The following is an 11160-nucleotide window of genomic DNA, read 5'->3' as shown; positions in this document are numbered from 1 at the left end:
AGCGCATTTAATTTATTCTAGAAGTCTTGAAATGGTTATTTTAGCACTATTTGCACCACTTCAAAGGATATCCTACTGTACTTCCACAAATTTGAAAGACAAAGCCGTGGCAAAACTGACAGAAATACCAGATCATGTTTAATTCAACTCTGTTTGATTTATACAGCCCCAAATCACAATAACACTTATATTGTAAGGTTACCCTAAAATAGTACAGAAAAGACCCCGACAATCAGACGACCCCTACGAGTAAGCACTTGGCGACGGTGGGAAGGAAAAACTTCATTTTAACACGAAGAAACCTTTACCAGAACCACGCCAGCCATCTGCGCCACCAGTTAAAGGTAAAAGGAGGAAGACAGGACAAAAGACATTAATAAGAATGTACTTCCCATTATTTGACTACTATTTTCATTTCTCACTTTCTTTTCCACCAAAACAATTTTTAATGGAGGCTTTCTGTTGTTCTCTTTTTATAACATGCTTATCCATTGCAGTGTCTCTCAGAACAAGTTATGGACCTTTAATGCCACCATAGGCTAGACAATGGACTGTTGCATTCATGTTATACATTGAAAATATATAAATGAAAAGATAAGTGTACATTAGCTGTGCTATATATGTTTTTCATAATTATTTAGAATAATTATGAACAATTATTATGAAATAATTAAAATTGGTAATGTACTTAGACTCCAATTTAAGACATTCCTGATGACATCACTAGGACATCTGCAGAGTCATGTTAGTTTCAAATGTAAAGCTTTTTGACAGCTGCTAAAGATTAAAAGCTACTGTCTACAACAGGGCTGTCAAATGTAAGGCCCGGGGACCAGAATCTCTGGACTGCTTTGGAAAATGTAAAGGAGGGTATAAATTTTGAACTTTTAACTGTATTTTCATAAGTTTTACAGCTTTTCCTACTAATGAAGACCTCTCTGATTACCATTCATACTACACCAAAGTAATTAGGTAATAAATAAACCATTAAATGACAAAAGTTAGATTTTTTTTCACTATGCAATACAGAAATTTCTTTTGTTTTTCAGTTAATTAAAAAAAAAGCTTTCAGTGTTATAATTAAAGGATAGTCTGGACAATGAGCTACTAGACCTTTTGAAAAATGCCATAAAATACCCACATGGGTCCAGTGGCTGTGTGTGTTTTCCTTTTTAAATGACCTAATGACTGTGTTTTAAATTTAGTTGGCGTTATCACACACCATCTGGCCATTTTACCAGTAGCTTAGTAACCTTATCAGAACTGAAGGACTAACCAAAAAAAAAAACCAAATAAACACAAGCTTACAATTTAGGTCACTCCTGAATTTATTGTCTAACTTAGTAGACCTGCGAGTAAATGTTTGGCATTGCATATGCTGTCTTTAAATAACTGCACCACTTGTTCTAACATGTTCTGCTATCTGAACTTTCTAGGCCACACGCTGAACCACTGGGCGGACTGTTTGCCAATGACTCAGGCAGGCAGATTATATATGTTATTAAAGTAACATACAGTATAATATAGTATATGCTGATATTTTAATTACTATATAACTGTATCTGTATATAATTGTTCATGAAGTCATTCTAGATAATGACCGCTGTATATTTGAAACAAAAAGGCCTCCGTATTAGAATTTGCTCCACATCTGTGCTTAGAAAGTTAAATTCTAATTACATAAAATACAGTACAGCTAAATGCTTTTAACAAGGTCACAGAACCAAAAATATCAACTGCAACCGAGTCCACCTAAAGTAACAACATACAGTAGGCTCCTACTAGTTTAGGCTTCCAGCAGCCATTCATACTGAGCCGGTCATTTATAAGTGTGATGATAACTACCCCACAGCGCACATGTCAAGGATAAAGTGTATGCAGGGTGTGTGAGGTATTCTTAGCTCCGATGACAGTGCAGCCCATTCACGTCTCTAAATGGTAAGCTGGCTTCAAGACAAGGCCGTGAGTTCCTGTCAAGGTATTGATTTCTGCTTTACTCTGCTTATTTCTTTTCTTACTGGACACTGCAAGGGAATGCTTTGCAGAAGTAGTATTAAAACTCAAGGATTAGAATTTTAAGGTAAAATAGATTTGACACATGCTGAATACCCCTGAGTAATAAGAGCAGGAGGCCAAGAGAAAATATGTCAAAAGTACTGAAAGATCAAGTGTTGGTAGTATTCTAAATGTCATTCATGGTATCAGATGAGGGCATATTTTAGGAAAGGCAACCTTAGGAGAGCCACATGCAGGAGTAAATAGATATCACACTATTAAAACACTCACATCTGCTTTTCTTTAAACATGACAGACATCATTATGCAGTCAAAGAAGGGAAGTTCCAACATATTAGGAACATTTTTATATATGAAAGTAAGAATACATTGGATCTTCATGGGTAACATGTCATTTGACACAAAGTCAATATAAAGCTGTAGCTCTGGAGTGGCTGCTTAAAAGGGTCCGCTTCCGACCACCTCCGAGGTCAGATGCGTTCAGAGTTGTTCTCCTTCAACAGGAAAGGTTCGGTTAGCAGTTGTCATCCTCCAGGATGTCTGGGTGCTCCTCCCAGAACTGCTCTCCTATAAGGTCACAATGGTAGGCCTCTACCCTCCTCCTGCTACGTGTGACGGGCATGTCCTTTTCCTCCCCATTTGGCAGCTTTGTGCGTTTAATGACAGTCTCATCTCGCTAGATAAGACAAATGAGAAAATTGATTAATATAAGTAGTTCAACATTTGGAGAATAGATAAGCAGTACATAATCAATCAGTCCGGTACCTAAACCCTGTAAAATTATTTTGTGGGATTTGGTTTTGAGTGCATTTAAAAAAAAAACCCTCAGAGGAGCTGGTGCAGTGTGATGCAACCTAACTTAAATTTCTATGAAACCAGCGTTTCCTGCAGTTAGTGTCAGGTCTACATCCAGTACCACAGCAAGTGGCAGCCTGACACACTACACATTACAGTGATTTATACTTTGTTATTTATTTATACATTTGATCCTATGAAAATCTCTTCTTTCCTTTTCTTTGTTTTTGTGTGAGTTTAAATTTCCCTTTCACAACCAAGGAGCATCTAACTGCATAAATAAATGTCCTATTAAAGGAAATGCTACTATTACATGAAAAGGAAATTTCTAAAAATGGCTTCTTGCTATGTTAGTGGCAGAACTCTTTTCTCTTACACTCCATCCACAATGTGAGGTCATGTGCAATAAAAAAAGTGTATGCAGCTGCTGACATTTCTCTTTCATGTACAACAACAGAAATACCAATAAAGGGGAAAAAAGGCAGTGTGGTGATTTTAATGTTTCAATCTCAGACTTCACTGCTTCTAACAAGAAGAAAAACAGACACCATTTGAAAAAGCGAGCCGTTAGTGTGCTTAAACATGCAAAAACAACCACAGACTATATAAATATGGTCACACCCATGGCCCACTGGTTTGTGGACTACTGTTTTGAGTTTGAGAGAGAGGCATTTTGACTGGTGTTATAAATCCTGATCTAACTAGTGAGGGGTGGATGTGACGGAGAAGAAAACTGATGTTGCACCATACAATAGCAATCTATCAACCATAAGGCAGCCATTCTAAAATGCATACCCTGCTTTAACATCTATTTCACAGGAAATTTGGGAATAACTTAAAAAAATAAATAAAACAATGTGTTATGTTAAGGTAGGACTTTCAAAGTTTCAAAAGGTGCGACTTTTACTTTGAAGGCTAATCTTCCCCCTATCCAATTTGCGTCACACTTTCTCAAGTTATTACTGTTACGCTAGTAGTTAGCAAAAGCTTGTGGACAAACAGGAAGAACCGCAGGCAACCTTGGAAACCTGCTAGCAACCAAAGCAATCACTATGAGCTTTTGGGTGCAGCATCTTCTTTGCAAATATTTCACCAAGGAAGATCCAGCAACCTCCAGGTACTCCACTGCCAACCAGTAGAAGAATACACATGTTTCCCTACTGGTCCAATATGGCAGACAAATCTTAAGCAATGTCTACGTGATGTGAATGAGAAACCTCATAACAAGGGAATTGATTTATGCAAGCACAAGAGTTGATCCTGCTGGCTATTTAAAAGAATTCAGGTTTTTAGGCATTTTTTTAAACCTTGGATTCAATTTCTGGACAACAACAAACTTCTATGTACAGGTTCTGACGTCACCTCAAACTGTTAAAAGGTTTTGCCCTAACTTTTTGACACAGAATTTGGTGCATTGCCGCAGGTGGAGCAATTCGTCTGGTTAATTCCAACAAAAAACTCTGACATATTAACTAGGTACTGAACCCCCATGCAGACTGAGTCCAATTTCTTACAGGGACAAGTGGCGTTCATGCACATTAGATTAAGCAATAATAGATTTCGTGCCATGGATGTCCAGGGCTGCACATGTACCGCACTGATTGGATCAGCGTGTCCCTGCACTTCACTGAGAGGCATACCTAACCTGATGAATGGAGGTGGGTGGACTGATCAAAATATCAATAGTATTGACACAAATGCCTGTATCGGTATCGGACTGATAATTGCGTGATAGGATCTATACTTTGTTTCTATCCTTTGAGTTTAGTAGATAGCCCACGGAATAGGGGAATAGATTTAAAACCCTTCTTGAGCACCTCACCTTTTCCCAGATGAGGGTGGTACCTTTCTTGTGGACGGCAGATTCATTGTTGTAGTTGATACCAAATTCTGTGAAGAGGATCTCATTTTTATCTCCAGCCAATGTTCCCTGAAAAAGGCAGAAATACTGTGAGACATCCAAACTTAGGTGTGTAGCTACACAATCCCTCACATGGTCTTTAGATAGTACAGTTTTATAAACAGCTACAACAAAAGCATGACAGGAACACCACCGCCCACCAAACCGCTGGTTATATATAGTGGCTGTTTCTTTTACTTTGGAATTAAAACTAGAAGAAAATCAACAAGAAATAAATAGTAAACCACTCTGTCATTTTTTTGTTATTATTTGTTGTTGTTATTATTACGTAGGAATTATGAACCATGAATGTTGGATAAGGTATAAATAAATAACTCATGCTGCCTAAACATCCACCCAAAACCCATCAGCTGGTTCCAGACAGCCCCCACAAGAATGAGGTGATTTCCAGAGGACAGCTGCGTCAGTCTGTAGCAGCTGTCATAGCTAGTGACAGACCTGTTCCTGTACACACTATTTTAATGCACAGTAATAAATTGTTCACAATGACGTAGCTGAAAGCTTACATCTTTTAAATAACCTCTTTGTTTACTCGGATGAAATATCAGAAATAGTACCTTGAAACTTATCAGCCCCTAAAGCCAAGTGTTGTGTAAGTATATAAGTGATATTATTAAATGGAGAAGATGTTTGTTTTGTTTTTAAACTGAAATTATACTGATAGATGAATTTTTACAATTAAGACATTCTTAGCTAACGAATCAACCAATTTATTCATTTTCACAGTCCGGGTAGGTAAACTTATATATTTGGGTTTATTACTTTTTGCCAGGTCATGTAAGTTTGTGTTGATGGATAGCTCTACTTGTTTGTTATTGTGGTCTTGGCTCACTCATTTTATACTCTGATTTTTGGGAAATCTGTTGTTCAATAAATATAACACTAATACATAACTAAGAAGTTGTTCTTATGGCTACTTGGGACTCAGGGGAAGGGGATGCCTTTTTCATATTGTGCCAACTGGGGGCTCATCGCCTGTTTCCTCGCTTTTTGGTGGTCTGGTGAGTTATTTGTTTCTGGTTGGCAGTTTTCTATAGCGTGTGGGGAAATAATGGAAATAATCCCTTTCCTAATAGTTTTGGGACCTCACCTTCCTTCTAGGAAATGTTAAAAGGGCAGATTTGCTTACTGTGGCTAATTCACAATATTCAATACCCTAAATTAACCTTTTAATTTACAAGTAATAGATAATACATAACTATATCAGCACCAGCCATCACTGCCACTAGCTTGTTCCTGATGCTGTTTAGGAGACCAGATACTCGTAGTTGAAAAGCTTTATACCTACCATAACGTATCTGTAGCCAGAAAGAAAAAAATCACCAAGTATGGCAATCAATTATCCTTTATATGGCACATTTTGAGAGATGTGAGCATTCACTGTTGTTTTTTTCTGACACATGATCAGCTGATATGGATCTACAAAACATGCTGCTGGAATCTATTGGTAGGTAGAAGCCAGTGTGTCATTTGGGACATGGTACACTTTGAATACTGTGTGGATGACCTTGACTATAAGCGACAGTCTTTAACATATCGATGCTTACAACCTTAAATATGTGGGCATTACCTTAATATGATTTTTTGATGATACCTTTTTCAAATACTTATATCTGTTAATAAGCACTTGCAGCTGCCAGTTTACACTCAAAAATACATTAATCAATTGTGTTTCACCTTTAAGCGATCCTCTGCCTGTGTTGTGCTGAGTCCTTTTCTTTGCACTAACATCCAAAACACTGTGTTGTACAAATTATTTATGTGACCTTAAAGAAACAGAGACACAATGTGACATATTTCCACCACGCCAAATGTGTGATTTACCATTCAGAGCATCATTTGCACTTACAGTCTGCCTGCCTCCAGCTAAGGTAGTCTCTAAGGTTACGATTGCTAGGATATAGGACCACCCGTCCGTCAAATCCCGGAGGGTACAGGAGGGGCTGATTCTCAAAAAACTCCTTCCAGTAAAACACGTACGAGGAGGAGAACTGGGAGGCCACGTGGGTCATGAGCTTACTGTAAGGAAAAGAGGGGACAAAATGAAGTCAGATAAAATGCTAGAAGATGTCTGTGTGAAAATGATGTTATTCAACATTATGTAAAACATCAGCACCTGGCTCTTCTTTTGAACCAGGTAGAAGACCGGTTGAAAACAAAGCTGAACTCATCACTTTGGCCATAGGCAACAACAATATCCTCCAGTTCTTCCATGACAGAGCGTGCACTCCTTGTCATCAGCCCCAAGGCCCTGTCGTCATTGGGCTTTGCAAACTTGTGCTGCTCTGCAAACCTGAAACACATAATGCATTAAGACGCCAAAACAACAATTTGGATTCAAATAGCTCCTGGTGTTTTAGCGCAAATGAAGAATACTCACTTGTGAAAATTGCGACCATCCAGTCTCACGACAATGTAGCAGTTCCGCAGACAGGTGTCATCTGTTTCGAAGTTGCGCACATACTCAAACTTACTTTTGGCCATGTTACTGGATCTGGAGAAAAGACGGACCGAAGGTGTAAGAGAACAGCACGAAACACCAAATCTGCTCGCTGTACTAATTAGCATTGGGATGATCCTGAAGAGAAAGCACAAGGAGCGAAAATTATATGTCAACAGTGGGAAAATATTCAGTCAAAACGGACAACTACTATGATATAAAAAACTAAATTCAATAACTTCAAATGATGGAAAGTGTTATTATTAAAATGATCTGTGTTATACGTATGTCAGTTCTCTATTTAGCGAATATATAAACTAAATATATCTAAATAATAAGAATAATTCTCTTCCGCACATTCAAACACGTTGGTTTGTATACGGTCCGCCCAGAAATTGTGTCGTAGAGGAACTACAATCACCCGGAACACAAATTTTCGGAGCTACGGTAGACTTAAAATAAAACGCAAATAATTTCCCGTTTCTTCAGCCACCTTAAAAATAATGCTTCAATTTTCAATTTTTTTGGATGCTTTGCGGAATTTTTTTTTAAGTTTTAAAGATTTTACGAAAGTAATTTGCTTTCTAGCGCCATCTTGTGCCTAAATAGAAACTAAACTAGATACTGTACATCTAGGAGGCTATGGGACTTGTAGTCCAGTTGATAAACACGACAAAATACCCAGAATTCCTCGGTTGTTTTGAACATGGAGGAGAGGGAAAAAAGAAGTGTAAATTCAGACAGTAAGGAGACGTTGTCAGCACCCTGCTCCAGCCCGGCCTCGGCGCCGGAGGCTGGCAGTAAAGCCGAGGACGATGGCGCAGATAAACTGGACGTCTGCTCGGATAAATTTGATCCACTCTTGGCCTTGTACTCACCGACAGTGCAGCTTCCCATCCCAAACATCAAGTGCTTCAACAACGTGGCCGAGTACGAGAGCTTTCTGAAGGGCGGCCGCGGGAGAGCTAAACCGGAGAACGTGGAGAAAAGGCAGCGTAAGGCGATGAAAGGCGTGGTTGACCTGGAGCGCATCGAGAGGCTGAAGAAACTCATGGTGAACAACCCGGTATCTGAGTCAGAGGAGGGAGAAAGCAGCAGCGGCACGACGCGGAGGAAGAGGAGGCAGAAACCTGTGAAAAATGTCCTGACGAGAATGCCCCGTAGGTTCAACACTCATCATGTAATGTGTTGGAGACCTAGTCCCGCCTGGGCAGTTTCACTGAGCCGCTTTAAACTTTAGGAGGGACTAGAATACGATATTTGTATTTATTAGAATACACTAAGAACTGACAGACTACCCCAAATAAACCGACAAATAAAATAAAATGTCCCAGTAAAATAGGACTACTGGAGTAATAAAAGACGCAGAATGGCTTGGTTGGCAGGTTCCTAGTTGTGGTTTACGTATAACCCCTTTGCCCCCAATAAAATGAAAACCACATTACAACATTACACACACACATATATATATTTCATTTTTAAAATATTTTATTCATAATTTTAGCATTACTTGTTACTTTAAAGAAGCATCAGTTTTAGCTGAATTCCCTGTATCATTTATCATAATAGGCAGAAGCAGCTGTGCGACCTGCTTGTCTTGTGTTTTCAGTGTGTAAAGGCAGTCCTCTGGGGGAGCTGTACCGCTGCGTGGAGGAGAGGATAAGAGTCAAAGTTCACGTCAGGACTTTCAAAGGTCTGAGGGGAGTGTGCTCTGGCTTTGTCGTGGCCTTCGACAAGTTCTGGAACATGGTCAGTGATCTCATGTGGCATTCTTGAACTACGCAAATTTCGTATCTTAATCGTTGGTTATCTCTCGCTGTCAGGCGATGGTGGATGTGGATGAAACGTACAGAGAGCCTCTGTTTGGAGAGGCTTTCTATCATGAGAAAGCCCTCACCACTACACGGGTAATGGATGAGTTTTCATTCTATATATATATATATATATATATATATATATATATACACACACACACACACGAGTAAAATTTTGTCCTTCGATTTTCTAAGGAAAGCTAGAAACATTTAGTTTCTAATGACTACTTCATAATAACAGCTATCTGTGCTTTGCTGATTAAATGCTTGCAAGCAAGCTGACAGTAGTATTGCTGGCTTAAATTGTAAAGGTCTTTTTACATATACATATAGAGCACACGGAGCGCTTTTATGTGGTTCAGTTGGATGAAAATCTTAAGAATGATCAAATCTTTGTATCTGCAGCTTTTTGAGAAGCTAAGTCTCCAGGAAACCTCTGAATGTGCTGAGTCGGTGAAGAAGCAGCCTGCAGATTCTCCCAAAGAGACTCCAGAAAGTCGTTCTTCTTCTCCTGCCGTTGGTGTGAGAGGAGACAGCAGGACAGCAGACTCAGATCTGTCAGGAGCTGCTGAAACCGAAAAGGATGCAAACAAAACACTGCTCGTGGTCCAAAGTCCACAGGCTCGCCAGAAGAAAGAAACCAAGACGTACGGCAAGGTCCATACGCGCCACATCAACCAGCTGTTCATCCGTGGCGAGAATGTCATCCTGGTTAACCCCCAGCCGCTCTGATTTTCACTCTTACATTGATCCCGGGCAACAATGCAGGGTTTTTTGGAGCATTCTGCGCTAACTAGTACTGACAAATTCTAGAGATTCAGATGGATCACAGACTGATGATTTATATCATATTGATATGGAGGTTTGTCTTTGCCCACCAGAGAAATGATTTTGCTTTTGATAAATAAAAGCTTTCCAGTTGTAATTACAGAAAAGTGTGTTTGTGTGTGTTTTGTTTTTGCCTGTTTAGTTTATTTGACACCCTGTAAAGGAAACCCAGTGAAATGGCTGTCTCCCAGCAGGTGGCACCATAAACACACCAGAGCCATCGAACAGGCCATTGTCATCTCAAAGAGCTTGTCCCTTTATGTTGCATTTCCCCGCTAGTTTGAATGGGAATGACGGCGCAGTCTCAGCGGACTTCATAAATGCATTATGAATAATTGAGTTTGTGAAGCTCGAGATTGCAGATGGCACTCAAAAGCTGTCATTTGTCTTGACGTCTTAGATTGCTTTTACTCTTTAATGGGCACATTACCCATAAAAGCACGATTTACTGCATCTCTTAGAAGTTGTAAAGATGTTGCATTTTTTTTTTCCTTTTTAAATGACAGAGGTTAGTTTTGGATGATGAGTGGCACAGAACGACCGTCGCTGCAATGTTTCTGGGTCTGCGTCAGATTTCTTTCTGCATTTCAGCGTCTCTTAATTTGTTTAGAGACTGACCCTCTTTCCATATATTTTATGTCATAAGTGGGGCATGTTCTATGAGTAAGGTGAGCTTTTATTCATTTACTGTATATAACGTTACTTTTCATATAATGTATCAGAATATTATTAGTGTAGCCCATTTAAAAGGCCTCTCCAGAGAGGGAAAAAATGGGGTCAATTGTTTAATGCAAGCTGTGTTTGTCACAAAAGTGTGTTCCAACAATCCCTGATGCAGTGTGAGCAGAGCACAGTACTGATTGTGTGGTCTAATTGTGGCAACAACTGCAACATCTGTCTCTTGTGTGTGTTATACCAGAGTAATGAGGCCATCACTTGCACTGGGAGAGACTATAAATTTGACAAATAAAAGAATCCAGCGCTTCCTTAACTGTAACACCAAAAGGATTTTGTTGCATTCCTTAAGTCCCGATAGTCTGAAAGTGCAAAAGGTTCAAAGCATGTGTTGAGCTCAGGAGCTGCAGCTGGCTCGTTGCTTTCTTGATTTATTCTCTTGTGTTCTATAATCAGTGTTTTTTCAGCCTGGGCTACCTTTGCAGGACCCGGCGGGTAAATTGGAATTAGCTCAACTTATCAGAAAACAGAAGTACAGTTAATTAAAGACCTACGTGGACCACAACTGGTTTCACAAGAAAAGTTACTTAATCAGCAATAATGGACAAGCTGAATGATCAAAAAGTGATAAACTCACTGGCTAAAATTAGAGCTAGAGTTATAACTGTTAAG

The 11160-nt window shown here is 39.3% G+C and overlaps 2 protein-coding genes across 5 annotated transcripts; one reads left to right on the top strand and one right to left on the bottom strand.

The window, feature by feature from the left end:
- Window positions 1–1304: 1304 nt before the first annotated feature.
- On the bottom strand, window positions 1305–8184 carry thg1l (tRNA-histidine guanylyltransferase 1-like). 4 transcript variants are annotated; one of them, XM_004541109.6, is made up of 7 exons: window positions 8050–8184; window positions 7112–7225; window positions 6848–7024; window positions 6581–6750; window positions 6409–6497; window positions 4633–4740; window positions 1305–2691 (listed from the first exon to the last, which is right to left on the bottom strand). In XM_004541109.6, exons 2-7 carry the CDS (start codon window positions 7213–7215, stop codon window positions 2530–2532), a joined length of 810 nt encoding a protein of 269 aa, XP_004541166.3. In that variant the 5' UTR covers window positions 7216–7225; window positions 8050–8184; the 3' UTR covers window positions 1305–2529. The 4 variants fall into 4 exon arrangements, with proteins under 4 accessions (XP_004541166.3, XP_004541164.3, XP_004541163.3 ...); XM_004541107.5 differs by having other exon boundaries at window positions 7112–7309; window positions 8050–8181; XM_004541106.5 differs by lacking the exon at window positions 8050–8184 and adding an exon at window positions 7529–7669 and having other exon boundaries at window positions 7112–7309.
- On the top strand, window positions 7819–9936 carry lsm11 (LSM11, U7 small nuclear RNA associated). Its single transcript, XM_004541105.4, has 4 exons — window positions 7819–8331; window positions 8781–8920; window positions 8995–9078; window positions 9391–9936. Exons 1-4 carry the CDS (start codon window positions 7878–7880, stop codon window positions 9715–9717), a joined length of 1005 nt encoding a protein of 334 aa, XP_004541162.1. The 5' UTR covers window positions 7819–7877; the 3' UTR covers window positions 9718–9936.
- The last annotated feature ends 1224 nt before the right edge of the window (window positions 9937–11160 follow it).

This window comes from Maylandia zebra, linkage group LG2, assembly GCF_041146795.1.
Source record: "Maylandia zebra isolate NMK-2024a linkage group LG2, Mzebra_GT3a, whole genome shotgun sequence".
Lineage (NCBI taxonomy): Eukaryota > Metazoa > Chordata > Actinopteri > Cichliformes > Cichlidae > Maylandia > Maylandia zebra.
The sequence above is the reverse complement of the archived record's forward strand: the minus strand, read 5'-3'. Positions and strand labels throughout refer to the sequence as shown.